The sequence below is a fragment of the Anser cygnoides genome, chromosome 3 (genome assembly GCF_040182565.1).
Source record: "Anser cygnoides isolate HZ-2024a breed goose chromosome 3, Taihu_goose_T2T_genome, whole genome shotgun sequence".
In the NCBI taxonomy this organism is placed as follows: Eukaryota; Metazoa; Chordata; class Aves; order Anseriformes; family Anatidae; genus Anser; species Anser cygnoides.
Genome location: NC_089875.1, coordinates 107,183,745 through 107,195,150, shown reverse-complemented (window position 1 = coordinate 107,195,150; position 11,406 = coordinate 107,183,745). Strand labels below are relative to the sequence as shown.

The following is an 11,406-nucleotide window of genomic DNA, read 5'->3' as shown; positions in this document are numbered from 1 at the left end:
GAGCCCTCACACCACCAACTGCATTCAGCGCCCTCAGGCCGAAGGCCCCGGCCTGGTGCAAAAATTCCCCAACCTGTGGCACCCGAAGGGTCAGACAGGCTGATCGAAATGTTCCCTGCCAGTGTGAAGAAGCTGTGAAGCTATTTGGCACAGGCCTGACACGACACCAGCCGTGGGTACCAGCTGCTGAGGCCTGGAGGCTCAGGGCCCGGGACACTGCCGTGGGGGCAGGCCGGGCAGCCCTGGCTCTGCCCCAGCAGCTGAAGGAGGTTCCGGAGGCCACTGCAGCCCTGTGTGATGCTTGGTTCACAATTTAATAACATCCTAAACCCAAAGGCTCCCCCAAAGCCCAAGCATGGTATAGATTGTAGGGGGCCTACAGGAATGCTGGGGAGGGACTCTGTCAGGGAGGGTAGTGATAGGACAAGGGGTGATGGCTTTAAACTACAAGAGGGTAGGTTTAGATTAGATATGAGGAAGAAATTCTTCACTCAGAGGGTGGTGAGGCACTGGCACAGGTTGCCCAGAGAAGCTGTGTATTCCTGGAAGTGCTCAAGGCGAAGTTGGGTGGCCTATGGTTCTGTGACCGAGAATTTAGCTGATATTTTCAGACCTACCCAAGGTGATCCCAACATCACGCTTATTTGGACCTCTTTGCTGTTTACGAACAGTTAGGGCTATTTTTTCACTGTCCAGTCAGCAGCACCAAGCTTTCCACCAGCTCTGGCTATCCCAGACAATTCTGTATCACTGGAAAACTTTGTCTCACTGCACCTCTCCATCCCTTTCCAGATCATTTAACGATGCCTTACTGCAAAGACCGCTAATAGATTCATGAGGCAAGACCTTCATTTGTAAAAGCCCATTTTGTCTCTTCCCTAATAAATCACATTTATCCCAGGATCTTCAACGTCTGCACTTTGCTGTACTTTCTACCAGTTGTTTTTTTTTTTCTGGTTCAGACATCAAGCTTACTGCTCTGGAGTTTCTGTGACTGTCCCTGGAGTCATTTAAAAAAATATAATAATCTGGTATCGTGTTTGCCAAAGGCTGATAAAAATGAGAGGTTACACTCTCATCTTCCTGCTCTTTTAGTGCACTCGGGTGGATACCACCTGATCCTAGCAATTTGCTGCTGTTCCTTTTAATGGGCTGCTGTAAAACCTTTCCTGTGGCATTTCAGGTTGGCACGGCTGCTCTGGCTGGTTCTCTGACATCCAGAGCTGGGGGGAATCGTTGTTTCCACCTGGATGTCTGGTTAAAGAAATAATTTTTGCAACTTGGCTTCTCGCTTCCATACTGGTGGCGTAATGGCCAAACATCGCTATTGCGAGAGGCAAAAACAGGCCAGGCTGGTCCAGCCTCAGCTCGCTCCCACCCCAGCCGTCGTGCTCCTGCTTCTGCGTGCCTTTGAGCTTGATGTCCTGAGGAAGTCCCAGTGCCACCTGCTGCAGCTAGGGCTTAACTCCTGCTGCCTTGGCACCACTTGCTGCCTTCTGGGTATGTCGGAACTTGCCACATGGTCTAGAGGGAAACCCTGAGCAGATCTTTGTCCTGGCAAGACGCACGGCTGTCACCACCACCCCATGCCCAACGACAAGCTCAGCTGCAAGGTGTCTTGCAGAGCTATGGCAAATCCAGCTGGGGTGGGAAGGGGATTGCCATCAGTTGGTGTCCTCTGTGCCATCGCCACATCCCGGGGCTCCTGGGCATGCTGCAGGGACAGCTGCCACCCCACCTAAGCTGACTCCTCATGTGCATTTGCAGCGGGCTTTGGTTCCCCCTGCCCACACCTCCTGCAGCGCGCAGGCGCTGTGACTTCCCAAAGGTGGAGGCGGGGGGCTACAAAGTCATCCGAAACGGAAAGTAAGGTTTTTCTGCAAGCAAGTTTCTTTGCTTGGGGTGGAAAAGAAAGAATACCCTTTGCTCCTTTTTGGGTGTTGCCATAGCAACTGAAGCTGCCCCAGCCTGTGCTGCCTGGAGAGCATCACCCGGGTACCAGGCGGTGGGCGCAGGAGGGGCCGTGCAGAGGCACAGAGTGGGCAGCAGCTCCCTTACAGGCATCACGGGAAGGCCTCTCACGCCGAGGAAATCATTTACAAAGACACACTTTTTCTGTTTTTCTTTTTTTTTTTTTCATTAGTCCTGCAGCTTTCAGTGGTGCAGCCTGTGATGCCTCGGTCCCAAGTGATGTTGGGATTTTGGCAGGGGAGCAGGTGACCTGCTCAGGTCGTGAGGGCACACTGGGCTCGTGGCAGTGTGGCTGCTGTGCGGCTGGTATCACCTGCATCTCAGGGAGGGGTGGCTCTGAAATCTCCTTCCCCACGTCCCCCAGCAGGCACCAGACCTTGCTGGCAAATATCAATAATTCAGAAGGGCAGCAAACAGCACAGGAATAACCATGGCTGCGCAACACTAACATCTGAATTAGCCGAGTTTATTTTATTTTCTCCAAGGAAAGAGTGTGCAGTGTTTGTGTTTTGTTTCTGGTTATTAATGGCAAATTAATGCAGCTGCGTTGCGCTCACCTTTCCCCAAGGAGCGAGCTGCCAGCGCTGCGCCTGCTGCCAGCGGCAGCCGCTCAGACGTGCAATCGGTGATTTACCCCAGAAAGGGATCCAGGGAAGTATTGAAAAAAAAGGAATAAAGAGAAGGAGGGAACCCTGAGGGTTTTCAGCAACCTGGCTCGTGGCTGAGCGGGGCCAGGCGGGAGGAAGGCATCCAACGGAGAGCAGTTCCCAGAGGCAGCGCGGCGTCCTGCTGAGGTGACAGAGCTCAGCCAGGAGGTGCCAGCTGCCACCTGCCTGCTCCGGGCCATGCGGCAGGTCGCACTTTGCTCCTGTGCAGACAAGCCAAAGGATGTGTGGCAGGTGCTGTAAGGCCCAGAAGAAACCCGTGGGTCTCCCTGCTGGGGAAGGCAGTGCGGGTGCAAACGAGGAGGCTGAATCTGCACCCCCACAGGGGCTGGCTATGTATTTTTTTTTAATTTTTTTTTTTTTACTTTGAAACGAAAGAGCAGGGGAGGTTTAGCTCGGCCATTAGGATGAATTTCTTCACTGAGAGGGTGGTGAAGCATTGGAAGGGGCTGTGCAGGGAAGCGGTGGAGTCCCCATGCCCAGAGGTATTCAAGAGACGTGTGGACATGGCACTACGGGACAGGGTTTAGTGATGGGACTTGGTAGGTCAGGCTGATGGTTGGACTTGATGATCCTGAAGGTCTTTTCCAATCTAGGTGGTTCTGTGACTCTGTATGGGCTTGGGGCAGCGAAGGACGGTGTGAGGGTAGCAGCCTGGCACACTTCATTGAACAACCAGGAGCAAGGAGGGGACCCTGCCTCTCGCCGTCAGACCAGAGACTATTCCCTCCAGCTACATCCCAACCAGTGAAGACTTCATTTAGGATAAATCACTTCTCCATCAGGACGAGCCCAACTGCTGTCAGTCTGTTCATACACCCCATGCTGGCTGTGGACTTACCCCTTCCGAGGCTCCAGGACAGCTCCTCGCCTCCTCCTTGGGGCCGGGGGTTCCTGCCTTGTCCCCACACTGGCTGGCGGGAACCCAGGCACCCGCAGATGGCTGGGACCTCCAGGAGAGCATGCAGAAGCACAGCAGACCCCATAACATCACACCTAACACGCAGGGGCTACCTACAAGGGCCGAGGCCAGGCACTGCCTACAGCAACAAAGCTTGTAGAGATTTGCTTTGCTCGCTTTCTTTTTTTTCTTCCCTTTTCCAGAGAAACATCCCCCATCTCAGAAGACATAACAGCGATTATCGGGTTCATCAGCAGCCTCTCTGACCTCATGCAGCCTCAAAATGCCAGCCTGCCCACTGGACCATTAAAGCCCACGTCTGCTTCCTAACCTTTACATACGAGGGTGCCCTGCACGACGCAGCGGGGACGGCTCCGCAAACACCACCTGCCCAGGGGCTGCACAAGACCGCATCCCCCGCCTCTGCCACCCCGGCTGGAGCTGGGCGGCCACCAGGCGGGCGCTAACTTCATTTGGGAGGCAAGGCCATGATTTAGGATTAGCCTAACAGGGCCTGCGACTCGTACAGAAGAGCCTGAATTGATGTGGTAATTAGCCAGAGCTTTCGGAGTGCCAGGTATCTCCATGGTGAGAGAATAATTACACAGCTTATTAAAGCGAGGTAAAAATGGACCTGTTGATGGGTTTTTATTTATTTATTTGTTTATTTATTGTGCCAAATTCCACTTTTGCTCAGTTAAACTCACGGCCTCAGAGGGGCTCGCCACAGCAGAGCCGAGATGTTCGAAGTTAGCTAGTGGCCGTGGGTGCCCAGCTCCAGCATCTGGAGCAGGTCCGATTAAAGGCTGGGAAAGTGGTGGAAAAAGCAAGAAGCAGCCTAAAAAAAACCCAAACACGGGGCCGGAACCTGCTCTGGGTGGCCCTGCTTAAGCTGGGGGTTGGACAAGGCACCTCCATAGATCCCTTCTGACCTCAGCCCCTGCGATCCTGTGAGAGGCAGAAGGAGCTGGGCTGGGGGAGATGTTGGGGAGCATCACCCATGCATGTTGTGGAGAGATGTGCAGGCAGATGGACTCAGGCATTGGGCACGATCCCATCTGCACGGGGTGGCCGGCCGCAAGCCTTCCCTCCCGGACACCTCAGCACATTTTAATGCAAAAATTGTAAAGCCAAAGTAATAGGACTTTTTTTTTCCTCACCACTAGAAGTCAGCTTTCGTTTTGTTTCTTGAAAACCAGTCAAAATGAGCTTTTTGTAAGGAGATTCTTTTTTTTTTTTTTAAATGAGAACAGTTTGGGTTTTGTCAGACTGTTACTCAAACTTGCTATTCACCTAAAAGAGAGCCGGAAACCAGAAGAGGACAGATGGCAGAAAAACCTGAAAAAAAGGACCACGCCCAGACTCAGACAAACGACGAGAAAAAAGACCTGATATATTTCCAAACGCTACATCGAGACAACTCTTAACATCCTCGCTACCCAAAAAAAGGGGACATTGTGCAGCGCCCAAATAAAAATACGCCTGACTCATTTTAGGATCCCACAGACCTGCCGAGATTCAAATGCTGTGGTCCCCTCGGGGGCACGGTCCCGCTGCAGGCGCAGGGACGGTTCCGCACGCTCGCCCAAGCGTGGCCACATGTGTGAGCCCGGGGTGGCCGCTGTACCTCTGCCGCAGGACCCTGGGGTCCCCCCGGGACCTCCAACCCCCAGCCACCCATCCCCTGCGAGAAGAGCCGCTTGTGGAAGCTCATCTATGGTGAATTCAGTGCTGCAGCACTTCCCTGCATGAGCAGCGGGGCTGCCGACGGGCTGAAAGCAACCACCAGACTTCTTGTGTGTGTTTTTTTTTTCCCCAATACCTTTTTTTTTTTTTTTCTTGGCTTGCAGATTCTCAAATAACTCCGCTTCAGGGCTGCGCTCATCCGCAGGGCGTTGCAGTTGAAAGGAAGGTTGGTTTAATGGCTCAAATCTGAATTTCTGTGGAAAAAAAATAATGAATGCGCTCCTCTGCTCGGCAGCACTGACATAAGGCTGTACTTTGTGCTGGGTCTGACCTACCGGTGCATTTCTATTTGGATATAGTGCAAACACATCTTTTTTTATTTAATAGTGAAATTCAAAGCAGCCAAAACGTGTCCCGGAGAGAGCAGGGACAGGGAGCCAGCCTCCACCTTCCACCAAATAGGTGACGACACAGATTTGCTGCAGGGGTGAAAAGAAGACAGCTATTGACAAGAAAAGTAGTCTTTTATTTCAATTGATATTTCTTGGCATTAGGCAGATATTAAATAACACTGGAATGCACGAGACTAGTAACGTATCGACAGCAAGAGGGAGGAGGTGCAGCGAGGTCGAGAAGAGCGGTGCGAGTCACGTCACCTCATTTCACTCAGAAGCCATTTAACGCAGCGACCACCATAAAGTAGGACTCCACTGAGAAATACAAAATGAGGATTGCTCCTTTCAGGCCTGCCGTTAATACAGTAACGCTGGAACAACCGACAGTAAAAACGAACGAAGATTTGCATTCAGTAATTAAACAGAGTGAAGTATCCACAAACTGCTAGTCATGCATCTCTTTTGGAACGGCGATTGGCTAATGCATAAATACCACAAAAAACAATCATCTCCAAGATCGGAATAAATCACAGACAACTAGAAGAAACAAAGCTTGAATTCTATTGTATGCCTTAAATAGATGACCTAAATATTTAAAATTTTACTTCACCATATATATATAATTTATATATATATTAAAAGAAAGTAAAGACCATTAGATAAGTGCAAGCAATTTTCCTCAAAAAGAAAATTGGAACCATGCCCAGGAAAGCTGCGTTTTGTTTTGTTGGTTTTTTTTTTCCTTTTTTTTTTTTTTTTAAACTTTCTACTCCATTCAGTCCACCTTTTTTTTTTTTTTCATTTTTTATTTTTTTTTAACATAGTCATTTCCGAAGCAAAATAAATTACCTGCCATCTGCTACGTTGGGTCAAAGTCCTACCTAGCGTCTTCCTGGGACAACGGGAACACCATTCTTCCTCCCAGACTAAGCGAAGTGGTATCTCACGGGAAATCTGAACCCTTCGGATCTGCATGTAAACATACCTTTCATTTACCGTTAACACGTGCAGAGTGAACCAAAACATTACGGGAAAGCAGAAATGGAGCTGCCGAAGGAGAGCTGCACTGGTGTTAGTGAGGGGAGCGAGGGCTGTTTTCACTCAGACACACACAATCTGGCAATGGTATCTTATCCACTAACTGTTGAGGAATGATTGAGAAGGCATCCATTTGCGAGCAAAGCTTGAAGGACAAGCCGAGATTCTCGTTGCAAACTGTCCGCTTTGTATCAGAATTGACTCGCGCTGCTGGGGTCGCACTGTAACAACCGCACGATGGAGGGGTCGCTCTTGGCACCTTTGATGAACTCCTCCAGGGACAGTTTACCTTCAAAGGAGGAAAGGCAAAACAGAAGAGGAAAAAAAACCACAGTCATTCATTGCTGCCGCTCACTGTAGCTTACAAAAAACAATGCACGTATATTTAATCTATTGCAAATGCATCTCGGGGAATTTAGTGCCACGCACAGCAGCCAAATCCCGCTCAAGCCCTTAAGCCTGGATGCATCTTCCTTCTGCAAAACAATCTAGCATAAAAACCTGTCGTTTCTTATTTAAAAAGACAGTGCCAAGTTAAAAATAAAAAATACAACGGTTCTAATATCAGCAGCTTTCTGTCCCAGAACTGGGCCGTACAAATAGCACAGAACATGAACAGGAGGCTTGGTACCTGCACGTGTGTGTGCTTTGCATCCGATGCTCACAGTGCTATGCTGTTTTCAACCCAAACGTGCCAAATCTCTCTGCTTTGCACCGCCGGGGCTTGGTGTGAGCAGTGGCAGCCCCTGCTGCCCCTCCAAGCCCCTCGCTGCCTTCCTCCTGCTCCAAGAGCTCTTCCCTCGGGATGCTGCTGAAACCATGTGTGAGTGCTTGCAGGGTTGGGAGCCACTCCTACCCTACCCACCCGTGCCAGTTCCTGCTGGAAATGCAGCTCCTCGCTCCCAAAAATGTGTCTGGGTGTCACAGGAAGGAGGAGATGAGCGTTTGCTGCCTCTCTCACAGCGTGTCCTGAAGCAGAAGCATCACTGATGTTAAACCTTTTGCTGAGCTCTGATACCTACACAGTGCGAGGGGCATCCCAAAGGGAAGGTTTCAGCTGTGGGAAATGCTGAGGGTTCCTCTCTGCTGTTCATTAAACCCCCTAGCTCAGGGTTCAATCCTAGTTTCTGGCGAACGTCTCCAAAAAAAAAAAATTGTTTTCTTAACTTTTTGTCAGTCTGAAAAAGAGCACTCCTAACTATCAGGAAGTTTATTAGCGTTTCCCTTTCCTCGCAATGCTTAAAAGCAGCGCACAAAGGAGAAGCTATTAGCCGTGCCCCATAGCTGAGTGGGGCAGAAGAAGCATTTCATGCCACTGAGAGGAGCGGGGGATCCATCCCTGGCTCCCTGGGCTCCCTGGCAGGGAGCGAGCATTGCTAACGTGGGAGCCTGCACCAGCCTCTCTCTGTTACCTCTCCCCCGTGCAGAATTTATTGTTTGGCAGCGCGCGGCTCACGGGGCGATATTTTACCAGGAACAAGCTGACTTTATCTCAGCGACAAGGTGCAGCAGATGGAGGATGCACAGAGCAGGTTTTGCTGCATATTTTGTCATGAAACGCTCTTAAATCAGAAATAGCCTTTCTAGATATAAAGCCATATTGTTACAGGTCTCTGTACCAGCATGAGAACCACATCCTCGCCCCGCTGAGCATCTCCCCCTCGAGCAGGACAAGGCTGAGACCGTACCGTCATTGTTTGTGTCCATCTGTCTGAAGATCTTGTCTGTCCGCTTCTCTGGAGTGGATTCGTCTTCTGGCATTTTCATTACTGATGAAACCATTTTGTAGATTGCCTGAGTATTAAAAAAAAAAAAAAAAAAAAAGGACATAGGAAAAACATGACCCAAACTACAAAGCATCAGGACTGAGAAAAATAATTTAAGCCTGCAGCAATAAAAAAAGGCAGCTGACCCCAGCAGGCAGCTGCGGGACTTTATAAACCAAAACAAATATGAATTTCTGACTGCAGGGTTTTTTATTTTTCTTTCCTGTGTTCACTTGCACTTCAAAGAAGCACCCACGCTGCTGGGTCAGTTTAAGAGAAAGTTGGGGTTTAGGCTAACGTGCAAGCAGGTCTGAGACAAAATATGGGAGCAAAGCACCAGTGCACGGCTCCGCTTTCGGAGATGAGACCTCTTTTACCCTATTGGAATGCGCTGGGGACACCAAGCTGGTTTGGACACACCTCAGCTAGGGGCTGGACCACAGGGTCACAGGGTGGCTGGGGTGGGAAGGGACCTCTGGAGGCATCTGGTCCTACCTCTGCCCAAGCAGGGACACCTACAAGAGGTTGCCCAGGACCATGCTTTAGTGATGGGACTCAGCAGGTCAGGCTGATGGTTGGATTTGATGACCTTGAAGATCTTTTCCAACCTAGATGACGCTATGATTTTATTCTATGATTCTATGCCCAAGCGGCTTCTGAGTATCTCTCCCAAGGAGGGAGACCCCAGCACCTCTCTGGGAACCTGCTCCAGTGCTTGGCCACCTGCACAGTAAGAAGTGGCCCCTGGTGTTCAGAGGTGCTCCTGTGTATCAGGATGGAGAACATCCCACTGGCAGGTGCCACTGGCCCCAGAGCCAGCCGTGGCGCCATGCTCCCAGCCTTCAGGGGATGAAGACATGATACAGTCTTTAATTTTGAGCTCACGTTGACTCAGATTTGAAGTTTCAGAGCCTGTGGTATCAATTTTGAGATTAACCAGGTGAGTAGAATTCGCATTTAGGTCTTTATGGCCCCACCAAAACCCCACCAAGGAATCCTCAGGGAGAGCTGCAAGACTTTGGCCTTGCTGCAGTTGCATGGAGCCTCATTTGTCTCTCAGGACCTTTGCACCTCCTCGGTCCCATCGTGGCCCCAAACTGCCCCTTGGGGACATGGGAAGGACCCAGCTCCACACACCGAACATCTCCAGCTCCAAATGTCTCAAGCCAAGAAGTTACAACACCGAACATAAAATAAAAGACAGAGCCTCCTCACCTGCACGATTTCCAGCATTTCCCCGCGGCTGATGTACCCGTTGCCGTCCAGGTCGTACATGCTGAACGCCCACTTGAGCTTCTGCTCGAGCTTGCCCCGCGAGGTGACGCTCAGCGCGATGATGAATTCCCTGAAGTCGATCGTCCCGTCGCCGTTGGTGTCGAAGGTGCGGAACACGTGCTCGGCGAACTTGGACGCGTCGCCGTAGGGGAAGAAGTTGGCGTAGATTTTTTTGAACTCCTCCACAGTCAAATGGCCCGTCGGGCAATCTTTTAGGAAGCCCTTGTACCACTCCTGCAGCTCGTGGTCCGTGAACTCGGTGTTCTCGCGCAGGTCCTGCAGCACCTCGGGGCGCAGCTTGCTGTTCTGCTTCCCCATCCTCTCCCGGAGCCCGGCTCAGCTGCTGCCAAGCGAGAGAGCACCCGCGTCAGCTCCAGCCCCGCGCGAGCCTGCCTGCCTGGTGCAGACCCTGTACGGGGCAAGGGGACAAGGGCAGAGGGAGGATGAGATCACAGAACGACAGGATCGTAGGGGTTGGAAGGGTCCTCGAAAGATCATCGGGTCCACCCCCCCTGCCAAAGCAGGCTCCTTAGAGCAGGCTGCCCAGGTAGGCGTCCAGACGGGCCTTGAATATCTCCAGAGAAGGAGACCCCACAACCTCCCTGGGCAGCCTGTCCCAGTGCTCTGTCACCCTCACCGTGAAGAAGTTCTTTCACATGTTGGTGCGGAACTTCCTGGGCTCCATTTTGTGGCCATTGCCCCTTGTCCTGTCCCCACAAACCACTGAGAAGAGGTTGGCCAAATCCCTTTGCCTCCCACACCTCAGGTATTTATACACATTGATGAGATCCCCTCTCAGTCTTCTCTTCTCCAGGCTGAACAGGCCCAGGTCTCTCAGCCTTTCCTCATAGGGAAGATGCTCCAGGCCCCGTACCATCTCTGTGGCCCTCTGCTGGACTCTTTCCAGATGCTGGATTTGCCTCTCCTACTGGGAAAGCACCCCATTTTGTTTAACCCTCGCAGTTAACATGATGTGGGAGCACCTCCTCCCTCCCCGTTCCTCTCCGCAGCAGCGTCACAGGGCCCCAGTGAGACGGGGTTGGCAGAGCAACTCCTTCCACCTTTATCGGGGCTTGTGCGCCTCTGCAAGCTTGTTCAGAAAGTTCAGTACTCCACAGCACGGGCAAAAGGTGAACGTCATGCTTTTATCTGGGTTTTTAGGAGGGGGGAGGATTGTCCCCTCCTGTGACAGCGCCCGTGGTGTGCGGGTGGCCTGCACAGGCCCAGCAACAAGCAAGAGGCTTTGACGCACCAAAAGACAGTCAGTGTGTACTTAGGAGAGAAAACAAAACGGGTATCACGGTGGATTTTTGGATCTTATCCCGTCCAGCCTTTGTCGTGGCCTCCCAGCAATACCCAGGCAGAGCGATGCTGCCGCCGCTCTGCAGATCCACGAAGGCGTTGAGGAGCATCTCCCATCCCGAGCCCAAAATGTCCAGCAGGACAGAACCACAGCCTGGGACAGCCTCACTAGGGGGTGCTCCTACGTGTCACAGCCCCAAGTAATTACCGGGGCGTTCCCACAAGGTCTGTACAGAGTTACGTCCGAGCCCCTGCAACAGGGAGGCCTGAGCCCAGCACAAATGCCTTCCTTGATGTCCCTGGTCCACTGCCTTACTCGACGTCCCTGCTACGCTTGCCCAAAACCAGGGCGGCAGGCAGGTCAGGATGAGCCCAGCACCCGTGTGGCTGCACAGCACCGCTCCTCA

The 11,406-nt window shown here is 51.6% G+C and overlaps 1 protein-coding gene across 5 annotated transcripts in view; it reads right to left on the bottom strand.

Annotated features, from left to right (window-relative positions):
• Window positions 1-5,728: 5,728 nt before the first annotated feature.
• The window catches only part of HPCAL1 (hippocalcin like 1), a 57,221-nt gene continuing 51,543 nt past the window's right edge, over window positions 5,729-11,406 (bottom strand). For 2 of the 5 annotated variants that reach the window (XM_066994929.1, XM_066994930.1), the window contains 3 exons: window positions 9,638-10,106; window positions 8,345-8,450; window positions 5,729-6,945 (listed from right to left, as the gene is read on the bottom strand). In XM_066994929.1, the coding sequence (XP_066851030.1) occupies window positions 6,848-6,945; window positions 8,345-8,450; window positions 9,638-10,015 (582 nt within the window). In that variant the 5' untranslated portion in view covers window positions 10,016-10,106 and the 3' untranslated portion in view covers window positions 5,729-6,847. The remainder of the gene's footprint in view (window positions 6,946-8,344; window positions 8,451-9,637; window positions 10,107-11,406) is intronic. The other 3 variants (XM_066994928.1, XM_013172619.3, XM_066994931.1) reach the window with 2 other exon arrangements.